We start from the raw sequence: 15,097 nt of genomic DNA on the forward strand, positions 1-15,097 counted from the left end.
TTGATGAGTCTGGCTAAAGGTTTATCAATTTTGTCTATCTTTTCAAAGAACTAGTTCTAAGTTTCATTAATCTTTCCATTGTTTAGTTTCTGTTTCATTTATTTCTGCCCTGATGTTTATGATTTTTCCCTTCTACTAACTGGATTTTGCCTGTTCTTATTCTAGTTCCTTTGGATGTAAGCTTAGGTTGTTTATTTGAGTTTTTTTTTTTTCTTTCCTGTGGTACACTTATATCACTGTAAGTTACCTTTTAGAACTGCTTTCACTGCATCCCACAGATTTTGGATTATTATGGTTCCATTTTAATTTGTGTCTAGGTATTTTTTTATTTCTTCTTAGATTTCTTCAGTAACTCATTGATTGCTTAGTAATATATTGCTTAGCCTCCTCGTGTTTGTGTTTTTTTTACTTTTTTCTTGTAGTTGATTTCTCATCTCAAACCGTTGTGGCTGGAAAAGATGCTTGATATGATTTGAGTTTTCTTAAATTTATTGAGATTTGTTTTGTGGCCTAGCATGTGATCTATCCTGGAGAATATTCCATGTACACTTGAAAAGAATATGTATTCTGCTTTTGGATGGAATATTCTATGTATATTTATTAAGTCCATCTGGTCTAAGGTATTCATTGAAGGCCATTTCTCCCTTATTGATACTCTGTCTGGGTGATCTGTCCATTGACATTAGTAGGATGTTTATAAAGTCCCCTACTATTATTGTGTTAATGTCAGTTTCTTTTTTATGTTTATTAATATTTGCTTTATGTGTGTATGTTTTCCTATGTTGTGTGTGTGTATATTTAAAATTGTTGTATTTTCTTTGTGGATTAATCACTTTATCATTATGTAATGTCCTTTTTTGTCTCTTGTTACAGTTTTTGTTTTAAAGTGTGTTTTGTCTGATATGAGTATTACTCCAGGTTTTTTTTTTTTTTCATTTCCATTTGTATAGAATACCTTTTTCCATCTCCTCACTTTTCATCTGTCTTTTTAGATCTGAAGTGAATCTGTTGTAGGCTGCATATATATGGGTCTTATTTTTGTATCCATTCAGCTACTCTGTGTCTTTTGATTGGAGCATTTAGTCCATTTACATTTAAAGTAGTTATTGCTAGATATGTGATTATTATCATTTTGTTAATTGTTTGAGGTTGTTTTTATAGTTTGTTTTTGTTCCTTCTTTTGCTGTCTTATAATTTGATAACTGTCTTTAGTATTATGTTTGTATTACTTTCCCTTTTTTGCTGTGTATGTATTATAGATTTTTGGCTTGTGGTTACTATAAGGTTTATATATGACAATCTGTATATGTACATGTTTGTTTTAAGTTGCAGATTTCTTAAGCTCGGCACATTCAAACAACCCTATATCTTTATTCTCCCTGCCCCACCAAGACACTTCTTTTGACATCTTTTATATTTTTGTTTTGCATATCCTTTTTTGTGGATTTGGATTTTACTACTTTTGTCTTTTAACCTTCATAGTAGTGTTATAAGTGATCTACTATGTTTACTGTATATTTGCTTTTACTGGTGAGATTTTTTACTTTCACAATTTTTCATATTTCTACTTGTGGCCTTTTTCCACCTAGAGAAGTGCCTTTAACATTTCTTGTAAGGCCAGCTTAGTGGTGCTGAACTCTTAGCTTTTGCTTGTCTATAAAACTCTTTACCTCTCCTTTGAATCTGAATGATAACCTTGCCAGGTGGAATAGTCTTAGTTGAAGATTTTTTCTTTTTATCATATTAAATATATCATTATATATATGCCTCTCCTTTATGGCCTGCAAAATTTCTGTTGAAAAGTCTGCTGACAGTTTTATGGGAGTTCTGTTGTATGTAACTAGTTGCCTTCTTACTACTTTTAAGATTCTCTCTTTTTAATTTTTTTTTAATTAAAAAAAGTTTAAATTTTATTTTGTTTTTAAATTTTTTAAAAGGTTATTTTTAATTTTTTTGTTTTAATGTGTGTTACAGTGTGTCTTGGTGTGGATGTCTTTGTGTTGATCTTATTTGAAACTCTCTGTGCTTCCTGGACCTGAATGTTTCCTTTCCTAGGTTAAAGATATTTTCAGCTATATGTCTTCAAATACACTCTCTCTCTTCTTCTGGGAACCCTATAATGCTGATGTTAGTATGTTTGATGTTGTTTTAGAAGTCTTAAATTGTCCTTATTTAAGAAAATTGTTTTTACTTTTGTTGTTCATCTTGGGTGGTTTCCATACTCTGTTTTCCAGTTTGCTGATCCATTCTTCTGTATCATCTAATCTACTGTTGATCCCTTCTAGTGTATTTTTAATTTCATTTATTGTATTCTTCAGCTCTGATTGGTTCTTTTTACTTTCTAACTCTTTGTTAAGCTTCACTCTGTGTTCATCCATTTTTCTTTGTTGAGCATCTTTAGAGTCATTATCTTGAACCCTTTATCAGGTAGATTACTTATTTTCACTTCCCTTAGTTCTTTTGAGGTTTTTTTTTTTTTTGGAATATAATCCTCTCTTTCCTCTTTTTGACTGGTTTTGTTTTTATTTCTGTGCATTAGGTTGGTCAGTTACATTTCCTGACCTTGGTGAAGAGGTCTTATGTAAGAGATGTCTTATGGGGCCCAGCAGCCCAGTCCCCTCTGGTCATCAGAGCTATATGCATTAGGGGTTGTCACCTACGTGGGCTGTGTGCAGCCTTCTGTTGTGTCAGGGCTGACTACTGTAGGTGTGCTGGTGGGTGGGGGATGGGGCTGGCCTCTGGCCTGTTTGGCTGCCAGGTCCTGCGTCTTGTGGAGGTTGCCAGTCACTGGTGGGCATGTCCAGGTCCTGGCATGGTTGGCTGCAGGGTCTGGGGTTTCCCAGGGCTGATGCTGATTGGCAGGTAGGGACCCCTCAGCTCTAATAAGCTAGAAGGAGGACTCGAAAATGGCTTTGTCAGCACTAGTGTCCTCATGATAGAATGAGCTCCCCAAAATGACTACCACCACGTGTCCGACCCAAGGGGAGTCCCAGTTGCCTCCTGCCTCTCCAGAATGCTCTCCAAGATCAGCAAGTTGGTCTGATCCAGGCTCCTTTCAAATTAATGCCTTTGTGCTAAGTCTTGAGGCATGTGAAATTTTGCACGTGCCCTTTAAACGTGGAATTTTGTTTTCTACAGATCTCCAACTCTCCCATACTCGAGTCTTGCTGGCCTTCAAAGCTAGATGTTCTGGGGGCTCATCTTCCTTGGGCAAAACCCTCAGGCTGGGGAGCCCAGTGTAGAGCTCAGACCCTCACTATTGGGGAGAACCTCTGCAGTTGTGGTTATTTTCCTGTTTGTGGGCTGCCTACCCAGGTGTGTGGGTCTTGACTATACTGCATCTGTGCTCCACTTATCCATCTTGTGATTCCTTCTTTATATCTTTAGCTCTAGAAAATCTTTTCTACTAGTCTTTAAGTCATTCTCATGAATAGTTGCTCTGTGTATAGTTGTAATTTTGGTGTGCCTATGGGAGGAGGTGAGCTCAGGGTCTGCCTACTTCACCATCTTATTAAAGTGTCACCTGGTCAAGTATTTTATTTTGTTTGTTTGTTTGTTTGTTTTTAAACTGGCATGGCTTTATTAATAATATCAAACAAAATTGACCTTCAAAAAAATGTCTCCTTAATGTCTCCCATTTTTCTCCTGAACCCATTTCAATCAGGTTTTTGTGGACAGTATATTATAGAATCATCTTGGACAAGGTTATCAATGACTCTCATTGGTATTTTGATATTTTCCAGTCAGAAGGAAAGAAGAGGGGCCGAAGAAGGCTGGGGAGGGGAAGTCTGAGACCTCAGTGTAGTCTAGCCAAGTTTGGGCCAGGCCAGTGGGAGTTCAGGTGTTTTTTGATGAGAGTGCCAAGACCTGTCAATGGGGAAAAAAGTCTTTTCAAAAAAGAGTATTAGGCAACTGTGTATCTGTATGCAAAAATATGACATTGGACCCTTACCTTATACCACATACGAAAATTGACTTTAGTAGATCAAAGGCCTGAACATAAGAACTAAAAGTCTTATAAGAAGACAAAGAGGGAAACTTTATGACATTGGATTTGGCAGTGAATTCTTGGATATGACACTAAAAACACAGGCCACAAAAGTAAATAAATTTGGTCTATATCAAATTAAAAACTTATGTGCATCAAAGGACACAGTCAAAAGAGTGAAAAGGTCACCTTTGGAATGGGCGAATATATTAGCCAGTTATATATCTGATAAGGAGTTAAATATCTAGAGTACATAAGGGACTCCTACAACTCAACAAAAAAGAAACAACCCAATTTAAAAAAAATAGAGAAACTATTTTGAATAGACATTTCTCCAAAGAAGGCATTTAAGTAAATGACTAACAAGCACCTGAAAAGATGCTTAACACTACTAACTGAAGAAGTGCAGATCAAAACCACAATGAGATATCACCTCACAAGTATTAGGATGGCTACTGTCAAAAAAGCCAGAAAACAACAGAAAAATAAGTATTGATGAGGAAAGATGTGAAGAAATTTCAACCCTCATGCACTGAAATGGAAATGTAAAACGATATAGCTACTATGGTTGGCAGTATATATATATACATACATACATATACACACACACACACACACACACACACATATATATATATATACACACACACACACACATATATGTGTAGGTGGTGGTTTCTAAAAAAATTTAAAATAGAATTATTGTATGATCCAGCAATTTCACTTATGGATATCTATCCAAAAGAATTGAAAGCAGGGACCTGAACGAATAGTTGTACAGCCATGTTCACAGCAGCATTATTCACAATAGCCAAAAGATGGAAGCAACTCAAATATCCAGTGATGGATGAAATGATAAAGAAAATAACGGTGTACACATACAATCAGATGTTATTCAACCTGGAAAAGGAAGGAAATTCTGGCATATACTGTAAAAATCAGTGAACTTTGAGGACATTATGCTAAGTAAAATAAGTAAATTACCAAAAGAATACTGTATTATTCCACTTGGGAAGTACCCTGACTAGTCAAATTCATAGAGACAGAAAGTAAAATGGTGGTTGCCAGTGGCTGGTGAGAGGGGGAATGGGAAGTTACTGTTGAATGGCTGTAGAATTTCACTTTTGCAAGATGAAATGAATTCCAGAGATTGGTTGCCCAACGGTATGAGTGTACTTAATGCTACTCAACTGTACATTTAAAGATGGTTAGGGTGATAAACTAATGTGTATGTCATTAAAGTAAAAAATTAAAAATGTAATAAATAAATACTAAGTTTGAAAAAGTGATTACAGTATGAGAGACAGGATTCTTTTTATAAGAAAAGGCTGTTGACCCAGTTGTGAAAAGGACAAAGATTTTAAAAAATCAGTTAATGAAATAGCAAATCTAGGAGGCCAAAAAAATTCATGAAAAGACATTCAGTTTCACAGGTTGTCCAGGTAATGCAAATTAAGAGTCTCATACTCTACCAACTGAGCTAGCCAGGCGTGTAACGGCAATGCAAAGTAGAGTACTAGTGAAATATAGCAGTATGCTCATCAAGTGACAGAAGTAAAAAAAAAAAAAAAAAATCATACCTATTGCCGGTGGAGAAAATGGTATTGCTGTGCAGAAAATGGTATTCCCTTATATTACTAGTGGAAATGTTGTTATAGCATTTTTGGAAAGTAATCTTGAAAAATCTATTTTTATAAACTGTCCCATTTAATATAAATATAATGGCCCATGCATTATGTTTACATGGGTTTATTTGTTTTTGTTTTTAACCTTAAAAGGTAAATTTTTTTACATGGATTTATTTGTGTATGATTTATATGAACATGAAAAAATACTGAAGCATACATACAAATTTTATAGCGCAAGTATGCTGATGATAACTTCTTTCAGCTTTTGCCTAAAGAAGTCTTTATTTTGCCTTTGTTTTCCTACCTATGGGATTCCTGGTTGACAGTGTTCCTTCAGTAAACTGTAAAGATGTTGCTCCAGTCTTCTGGCTTGCATTGTTTCTAGTATACATCGGGTCTTTTGGGGCTGCTTGTAAGATGTCCTTTTTATAACTGGTTTTAAGCAACTTGTTTGATATGCCATGGTATAATTGTTCTTATATCATACTTTGAGTTTGTTTGTATTGCTTCAATTTGAAGGATTTTAGTTTTCATCAAATTTGGACTTCCATCTAGCTAAGTGATGCTCTTTTTTAATTCAATCTTTGTGATTCAATTTGAACAGTTTCCTTTTTCTATGTCTTCAAGTGCATCATTCTTTTGTATTGTCTTCTCTACTGTTAATTTCATCTCAGATTTTTTTTTTTAACATTAGAAACTTGATTTGGGTCATTTTTTCTTCCATGTCTCTCCTTAAAATGTGTATTCTTTATCCTATCATTTGTGTTGTTTTTGGGTCTCTTTTTTTCCCTCCTCACTGTGGGTGAGATTTTCCTTCTTTGTATGTCTAATAATTTTGAATTGAATTCCAGAAGTTTTTATTTTTATCATCTCAGATGCTGGGTGTTTTCATTCCTTCTAAATGTCCTTCATCTTTGTTTTGGGACACTGTTAAATTCCTTGGAAACAGTTTGACCCTGTAATGCTTGCTTTTGAGCTTTTGAAGGCAGAACCAAAGTAGTCTTTCGTCTAGGGATAATGTTTCCCCAGTACTGAGACAATACCTTCCCCAGACAACGTTTTGTTCCCGCTGTATTATGAAATCTTTCAACTCTGGCTCATGGAAACAAACAGACCCGTGTTGCCTTTGAGAATTGTCCTACCAACTCCTTTCCAGTACTTCCTCATTACTACTCAACTGAAAACTTAATTGTAGCCCTTTACAAATCTCCAGAGTTCACTTGCTCTCTATTCATTTGTTTCCTATTACTCTGCCTTGTGAATTCTAGCCACCTTGGCCTCCCTGAATTTTCATCTATGTATCTCAACTAGAGACCACCACCATCTGTTTGGGTTTTCTTCTATCTGTATTGTGACCTGGAAATTCTCTTCAGGCAGTAAATCAGGGGCAGTTACCTTGTTTTAATTTTCTTAGGGATCAGTGTCCTTTACTGCCTGTTGTCCAGTGTCTGAAAATCATTAGTTTATGTATTTTGTCTCATTCCTTATTTATTTAAGGTAAGAAGGCAGATTTGATCCCTGTTACTCCATTATGGCTGGCAGTGGAAGTAATTGGATAAGAGGAAAGAGGTCTCTAACCACAAAGGGAAGTAAGAAGTGGGTGGGAAACTGTCTTCCATACATAAATTAAAAATGGAAAATATTAACAATTACTTTAACTGCATGCTCTGAAAGTCAGGAGTGTGGGTTATTTAATATCACATAATAATGTACTATTTAGAAATAATGACTTATTTGCTGTTAACCCCAAAGTGATTCCTGTTGTATTTTGTAGGTTGTAGTATAATATTGGACTTACTATTACTTGACTTGATAGAACCTTTTTGTTTAATGTGTTTACTAATGTTTTAGTATTTTAGCATATTTATAACTGTTTATTCTTTCCTAGAAAGTCCCTTAATTTTTTCCAAAATAGTGTTCTCAAACCCCAAAGATGAATGAAGGGCGTGAAAAACCTGTTTGGGGAATGTACAGTCCAAAGAAGACATAGAAATCCTTACTGAGTTAGACTTAAGACTTCTACTTGGAGATGACTCACTTAAACCATTCGTAAGATAATCTGTTCTTTGAATGCTGTGTATCAGTTAGCTCTGTGATTCATAAGATTTGCAGTGGAGATAGATAAAATTTAGTGACATTGCAGTACATTGTGATGTCTTGGAGAAAACTTAGTGTCCTAGGATTGTAAAAATACCTTGCCCTCTGTTTACCGTAATGGAATTGAGGAAACTCCTGAAGAGTGTTAGGAAAATTATAATTGATTTGGGAAATTACCTCATTTCTTAGTTATTTTCTCTCATTTTTTAAACTGGTTGTCTCCTAAGGGAGGGAGGTACGACCTTTACTGGTCATATGAAAAACTATATAAAGGGGTGATGCAGAGTGCCTAATAAAATTTTATGTATATGTTTGGTATTGTGTGCCACACAAATGACATGTACTACTTCATTTAATTCTTACAATGCCTGGTAAGTCAGGTACGATACTCTGCTCTTAGTGGTATCCTTGGGTGTATTTGACTTCAGAGTCCTTGCTCCTACGCATGAGATTCCGATCCTAATTCTGCCAGATGTTAATAATGTAAACTCAGATTTTCCTCTCTTAGCCTTATACGCAAATGAAGATAATAATACCTATCTCAGGGTTGTTGAAAGGACCTTATAATAATGTGTTTCTCAGCTTGCAATGACTTTCCCCCTAGAGGACCAAATTTTACACTGTCTAGTGACATTGATTGTCAAGGTCACGGTGGTAGTGAGGGTGTTCTGGCATCTAGTAGGTAGAAGAAATGTTGCTAAATATCTTACAATGCACAGGACAACCCCCACAACAGAGAATTACCTGGCCTAAAGTGTCAGTGGTGCCAGGGTTGAGAAACTTTGATAGAAAGTGACTATTCTGGTTTATTGCTCGGATACCAAACTATTTCATTTATAGCATCAGTGAGGGCTGCTAGTATGAAAATGAAGGTTTCCATTTGAATTTTTTTCTTTTCAATTTCCATTCTAGCTTGAGGATTAATCTTTTAAAAAATAAGAAAGGATAAAAATACTTAAAACGAGTAACCTGATGTTTTCCCCTTTTATTTAAAAAGTGAAATGGGAGAAAGAGTAAAAAGCAGTGAAAGTGATGGAAAAACAAACTTACATTGACTCATGGGTATCAATTTTAATAAAATGATTATTTAGTAGAGAAATTTCCAATGTTCAAATTAACTTTAATTGTGACAGTAACCTAGGCATATTTGAAAATACACTTTTTGTAGGGCAGTTTGTAAACATGTATGGTTCTTTCTTTTATCTTGTATCTTAATAATTTTTAATATATTAGCACTTTTAAAATTAACTTTTCTGGTCAATTTTTCTGTAGGTATTACCTCATTTGGAAAGCATTGAGAAACAGGAAAACATTTCTAACAAAATGTCAGCTTTTCGAAATCATTGTCCACATTTGGATTCAGTTGGTGAAATAACGAAAGAAGATTTAATACAAAAATCTCATGTAAGAGTTTTTTTCCTTCATTTAAAAAATCATATTCATTTTTCTCCCAAATATGTGTTTTTGTATAAATTACTGTCATATTCTGTGTTCCTGAATCTCAAACTTTTGTCTATGATATTAGTGAATATTTGTGAGTATTTGTTTGATGTGTCAGTATAGTGGTGATGTTATTTATGTGATTTTCATTTCATAGGGTTCTTGTCAGGATTGTAAAGTTAGAGGACCAAACCTTTGGGCATGCTTGGAGGTATGTCTATGTTTCTTCTCAAACATTTGATATTATAAAAGTTTGTATCCAAATAAGGATAACTAGAAGATTTTTTTGACACTTTAGAGGGTTTCATAAATGAGCATACTTTTAAAAGATCATTATTGATTATAAAAATTAAACTTCAGACTTTGAATTTTAACTTACAGTTTTTGCAGAGTTTAGTAAGTCACTAAACTCTTTTATGTTCACCTTTTGTTAGAAGTGACACAACTTTTAGCTTAGAAATATTCTGGTTATATTCTTTTGTGCCTAGTATCTTTTGATTAAAATAACTGACTTTTGAAGTTTAATCATTAAGTTAAAACATGTGATCAAAACTTAATTGAAAATGTAATTGTAATGCTGCTATTGTGAATTTATACATGTTATAAAATACCTTATTTTCCTTTTTGTATAATTATTTGTAGAATAGATGTTCGTATGTTGGCTGTGGTGAATCACAAGTAGATCATAGCACCATACATTCTCAGGTATGTATATAGAAAAATTTCATGCAAGACATTTTTTAAAGAGAGCCTGAAGGAAAGGAAAAGTAAATACAACATTATTAATTCAAGTTGTAACTGAGATCAAAAATTTTGCCTCCCTCCTTTTTTTACATAAAAGATGTTAAGCCTTATCTTATAAAAAGGTAGGGAGAAGAATTGCTAAGAAGACCAATATTAGAATGAGGTTGTAATTAAGAGAGTAGAGATTTAAGAAGTGTACATCCAGATGTGTAGAGGTGATAGCTGGAATATTAGGAAGATATGGGAGTTGAAGTCAAGAGTGGATGTCTAGGCTTATGACAGTACCTGGCTAACTTCAAGTCTCAGCTTATATTACCTTTTCCTGTACATCCTCTTATCTGGTGTCCCCTTTCTACTTCACCCTGGTTGTTTGGTGTTCCTGTGCAATTCGGGCATGCCTCTTCTATAGTATCAGATAGATCTCCCATTCTAAAGTATCCATTTATTGAGAATGAGCTGTCTTTTTCATATTGATCTCTATGGCATCACCTGTCCTCATCCACGGTTCCTCAAGAGAATTAATTAAGCCTGAATACACCAAGGCTCTCAGGCATCATTGTACATAGTTAGTTTATTTCTCTTTGGTGCATCTAGACTGGTGGTACTATGTACCATTCTTGGGAGAATTGAGAAAACAGTCAAGTCATTTTCTATACGGCATTGTTCTCTTGCAGAACTCTACTTGAGAAAGGCTAGCGTTTCACATATCCAAGATCACATTCACTGTTGCTTGAGCTGTTTTGTGCTTTGATTTGTCATTTGTGTTTTTTTGCCATTCTGATCTCCTAGAATAGTTATTGTGCTATTGTCAGTTATTGTCTTATATTGTTAACTGCAAGGCAAAATCTTAAAATAACTCTTGTGTTTATCTTTATAGTGAATAGTGGTGAAAAATGATGATAGAATAACTTCTAGAGTAGGCTTAGATATTGTTACTGTTCACTATGCTTTAGCAGTCTATCTAAATAGTGTTTCTTTAGTACTCCAGTTTAAATCTTCTCTTTTGAGTGTATTCATCAAAGGCTAGCAGTTTATCTTCTATAATCTTTTGAAATGTTTTCAGCTATAACTAATTTTGGTTCCTCTTCTCCCTCACCCATGAAACTGTACAGGAGACAAAGCATTACCTAACTGTGAATCTTACTACTCTTCGAGTGTGGTGTTATGCTTGCAGCAAAGAAGTATTTTTGGATAGGAAATTAGGAACCCAACCTTCATTACCTCATGTAAAACCGCTTCAAACACAAGAAAATAGTGTCCAGGTAATCATCTAAATCTATTATATAATTAAAATACCAGATATCTTCAGGTAATAATTTCAGAATCTGTCATGTAGTTGAGATTTAAAAGACTCCTACCAAACTCGTAGTTTAATTCAGCTCTCTTTTCCTTATATCCCTCTCCGCTTCACCCCAACTGTGAACATTTTACTAATTTATTGAAAACCAGTTAGAATATATTAAAGCTTAGCATCAATCTTTGGTTACAAAATATATGTAAGCCTGCAAAGGTGGGTCACTTAATTTTGGGAATTTCTAGTCACATAAAATAGGAAAGGGAAATGTGAAAATAAGAATAGTTGGCTTCTAACTTACTCTAATCATCAGTTGCCCTGTATGGTTTAATTAACCCATAAATTAATTTTTTTCCTCATGTATGTTATAAAAATTACATTGTATTTTTAAACTTGTGTTCTTTGATAACAGTTCTCTTAGATTTTTTCTGTTGTATCTTTGTATCACATTCTGATGGTAGATATTTGTGATAATAAACTTGCTTGTCTCACACATTATATAACTTAAAGTGACTAGATTTTAGACAAGGTATACTCGTTGCATTTTAGTTTCAGTTGAATAACTCTAGTTAATAAATCACCATTATTATATTTCACCCAATGACACCTATTTACCATTCAGAAATGTGTTTTTTTTTTTTTTTTTTAATGCCCTGGTAGTTTGAAAATAAACAGCTATCTGTTGCCATTTCTGCACAAATAGATTATGATTGCAAACTCTTAATGAGTGCTGAATCTGGTTAAATGAATATACTGATGCTTTTCTAATGGCTTATGAGTAATTTTATGGTGAGTTATATTTATAACTCATAAAAGGCATGAATTTAATTTCATGCAATTTCCTGATGATCCCATTGTTGAAGAAATTACTCCGAAGAAAAAAAGTTATTTGTACAAATTTCTTTAGAAATTAGGCTGTTTGAACACCCTGTTCATCAGAGCATTAATTATGAAATTAACAATATTGGTAACCATTCAGATGTCATTAAGATTTTTCAAACAGTTTTCTAGGAGGTAAGATTCTGAATGATTTTTTTTTTAAGCCTCTGTATTTCTCTGTATTGAGAAATGAGAAGATGGGGCCAGTCCAAATGTCTAGTATCTATAGATGCCAGGAATGTACATGTATAAAGTGGGTGTGTGTAAGTGCATATGTATGCCTTGTGGAAGTGGAATAAGGCTGTAATAAGCTGGAGAATCAGCACATGGTAAGTCCATGCTGCTGTTCAGTTTCCTCTTCCCACTAATTGTTGCTAAGTTGGTCCAGTATACTTTGATCTGCTATTACAAGAGAACTTGCAAAATCTGATTTTTATGTGAGCTCTCCCAATTTTTAAAATATTAACTCAAAGTTTTGCTTTTGTTTTGTTTCTGTACTTTTTTTTTTTAAAGTGTGGACTAATATTTGACCAACAGGTGACCAGTTGCAACCTCTTGAATTAATCCAATTCTCAGGAATTAATATTGGGTTTTTTTTTTATAATTTAAAACTACTTCATATGTATAAAAGGATGCAAACTAGCTTCAGTAAGAAGTATCAGGAGAATTACAGATACAGATAAGTTGGTGTATTATGATGGAGAAACTTCAGTATTTTTTTTCCTGTAGAAAGTTGGCAAAATCTGTAAAGAATAAATATAGGATATGTGCTCTTAGGTCTTTGTGGCTGTAATGTGATCTCACTGAATTGGAGTTAATTGTGTTTAAATTCAGGAAAGTCACAAGGGGCTTTGTTATTCAAGTGCATATGTTAGTAAAAGTGACATGCTGGTACCTAGTATAGTACCTTATTACTTTCAAAATATAAACATAAATTTTATTCTAATACTTTGATTTCTTGGAGTTGTATATAATCATTTAATATTTAGAGTGTAGATAAACATATGAGAAAACATTTTTTTTTAGAATTTTAATTAAGGATTTGTTCAAATCTGCTATCTTTTCTGTTATCAAGGATTTTAAAATACCCAGTAACACAACACTAAAAACTCCTCTAGTTGCTGTATTTGACGATCTGGATATAGAAGTGGAAGAAGAAGATGAACTTAAGGCCAGAGGTAAAATAATTCTCCTGTATAACACTCTCTTGTCTGGCACTGCCCAACCATGTCTTTAGAAAACTTTTTACTAAAACCTTCGGTTCTGAGTTTAAACTATCTGTATATGATTTAGTACAGATTTTTTTCTGATCTGTAATTGATATAAGGGAATTTTAACCCTTTAGGTGTGTATTTAAATAGTTATTTGAAAATTAACACTTTGGTATAACTCTGGCTTCTCTGAGTTGTTCAAGTTGCTGTTTGTATTTCCATAATGTATTTTGTATTTCCTGAGCAAGTTTGGGAACGTAATGATTACCTAGTTACATATTCAGTAAACACTCCCAAAATTGAGTCATGGTATTGTTGAATAATGACATAACCTAAAATTTTTCTTAATAGGTCTTACAGGTTTGAAAAATATTGGGAACACTTGTTATATGAATGCAGCTTTGCAGGCTCTTTCTAATTGGTAAGTAGAGAAATTAATTTTGTTTTGTTAGTATAGCTTTTTAAAGTTACTCTTGGAGCAGAAAACCATGCTGCTATAGTATGCTCAGGAAAAAAAAAGGAGGAGTGAGAGGAGAAAGAGGAGAAAAGAAAGTAATAGTAGTACTACTACTATTAATATTAACACGAGAAAGAGTTAACAATTCTGTTCATTTCCCCTAGCCAACAGGGTCTGATAAATCTCTTTTTGTATCTCTTCCCTCACCCCTCTCAATAAATGTCACTCTCCCCCTTTCTGAAATGTCCCCACTTAGAAAATAACTAAAACCTAAATGTGTAACTATTCCTGGAAAAGTTATTTCTTCTTTCTTGTTGAGTAACTCCTAAGGTAGAGCTGGCAAAAAGCTGGGTTGGGACACGATCCGTTGTTGTCCCACTGGAGTTAGTCTGTTCATGTCTGTAGTTGTCTAAGACTGCTGACCCTGGCTCAGATCCTGGGTCGTTGTATGTCTTTGAGGAAGTTAGTTGTTTGTCTTTGAGGAAGTTAGTTGTATTTACATCTAGTGAATAAGGAGCTTGAACTAGTTAATTCCCCAAATCACTTTTAGTTCAGAAATCCTAGGAAAATATTTTCTATTTTTCAGTACATGGAGAGTCTCTAATAAAGTATTTGGATTTTCTTCTGTCTTAATCTTGGTCCTGTAAAGTAGATAAGGGCAGGCTGGACTGTTCTGTGGGCGATCACCCAGGGAAGAGAGGAAGTCATAGGGCCAAGTCCTAAGAAAACGTGATATTTAGATATCTGGTAAGAGCAGAAAAAATAATAAAGAGGGGAAAATATTGCCAGAAGGGTAAAGAAAAAAAGTAGAAAAGTGCATTACATGGGTCAAGAGAAGGGAGTAAATCACTTTTGACAAATGCTGCTGAGAGGGAAATGAAAGGTGCTGACTGGATCTGGCAGCGTTGCAGACTCTGATGTGATGGGTCAAATCTGGTTTGATGGGTTGAGCAAGATTAGGAAGAAATGAATGTGAAGTTGTAAAAGGGAGCAAAGAAATAATAGATACAGGGCTCTATGTGCTGTCAATTCACTGAATGACTAGAAGTCAATCAATAGTAAGCTTTGACTCTGTTACAACATTTTTCTTTTTTGAAACTAGCCCACCTTTGACACAGTTTTTTCTTGATTGTGGAGGACTAGCCCGAACAGATAAGAAACCAGCTATTTGTAAAAGTTATCTCAAACTGATGACAGAACTGTGGCATAAAAGCAGGTATGTACTTGTACTTAATAGGTTTATTTTCTTTATTATATTTTTAAAATGAATATCATAAATACTAAACATTTGCAGGTGCGTCTATAGAGATAAAAAAAAGGAGAAGAGAAGCATATATGAGACAATTCAGTTTTGGGCAT

General features: G+C 34.2%; 1 protein-coding gene across 5 annotated transcripts in view; it reads left to right on the forward strand.

Moving 5' to 3' along the window:
- The window catches only part of USP33 (ubiquitin specific peptidase 33), a 53,848-nt gene that overhangs the window by 11,548 nt on the left and 27,203 nt on the right, over positions 1-15,097 (forward strand). For 4 of the 5 annotated variants that reach the window (XR_010383786.1, XM_031465425.2, XM_031465423.2 and 1 more), the window contains exons 2-8: positions 8,986-9,117; positions 9,311-9,364; positions 9,796-9,858; positions 11,010-11,159; positions 13,146-13,248; positions 13,633-13,702; positions 14,841-14,954. Coding sequence is in view for 4 of the 5 variants with exons in the window: in XM_031465425.2 (XP_031321285.1) it covers positions 9,037-9,117; positions 9,311-9,364; positions 9,796-9,858; positions 11,010-11,159; positions 13,146-13,248; positions 13,633-13,702; positions 14,841-14,954 (635 nt within the window). In the remaining variant the exon portion in view is untranslated. Of the gene's footprint in view, positions 1-7,510; positions 7,666-8,985; positions 9,118-9,310; positions 9,365-9,795; positions 9,859-11,009; positions 11,160-13,145; positions 13,249-13,632; positions 13,703-14,840; positions 14,955-15,097 lie in introns of those variants that run through there. The other variant, XM_064493431.1, reaches the window with a different exon arrangement.

This window comes from Camelus dromedarius, chromosome 14 (genome assembly GCF_036321535.1).
Source record: "Camelus dromedarius isolate mCamDro1 chromosome 14, mCamDro1.pat, whole genome shotgun sequence".
In the NCBI taxonomy this organism is placed as follows: Eukaryota; Metazoa; Chordata; class Mammalia; order Artiodactyla; family Camelidae; genus Camelus; species Camelus dromedarius.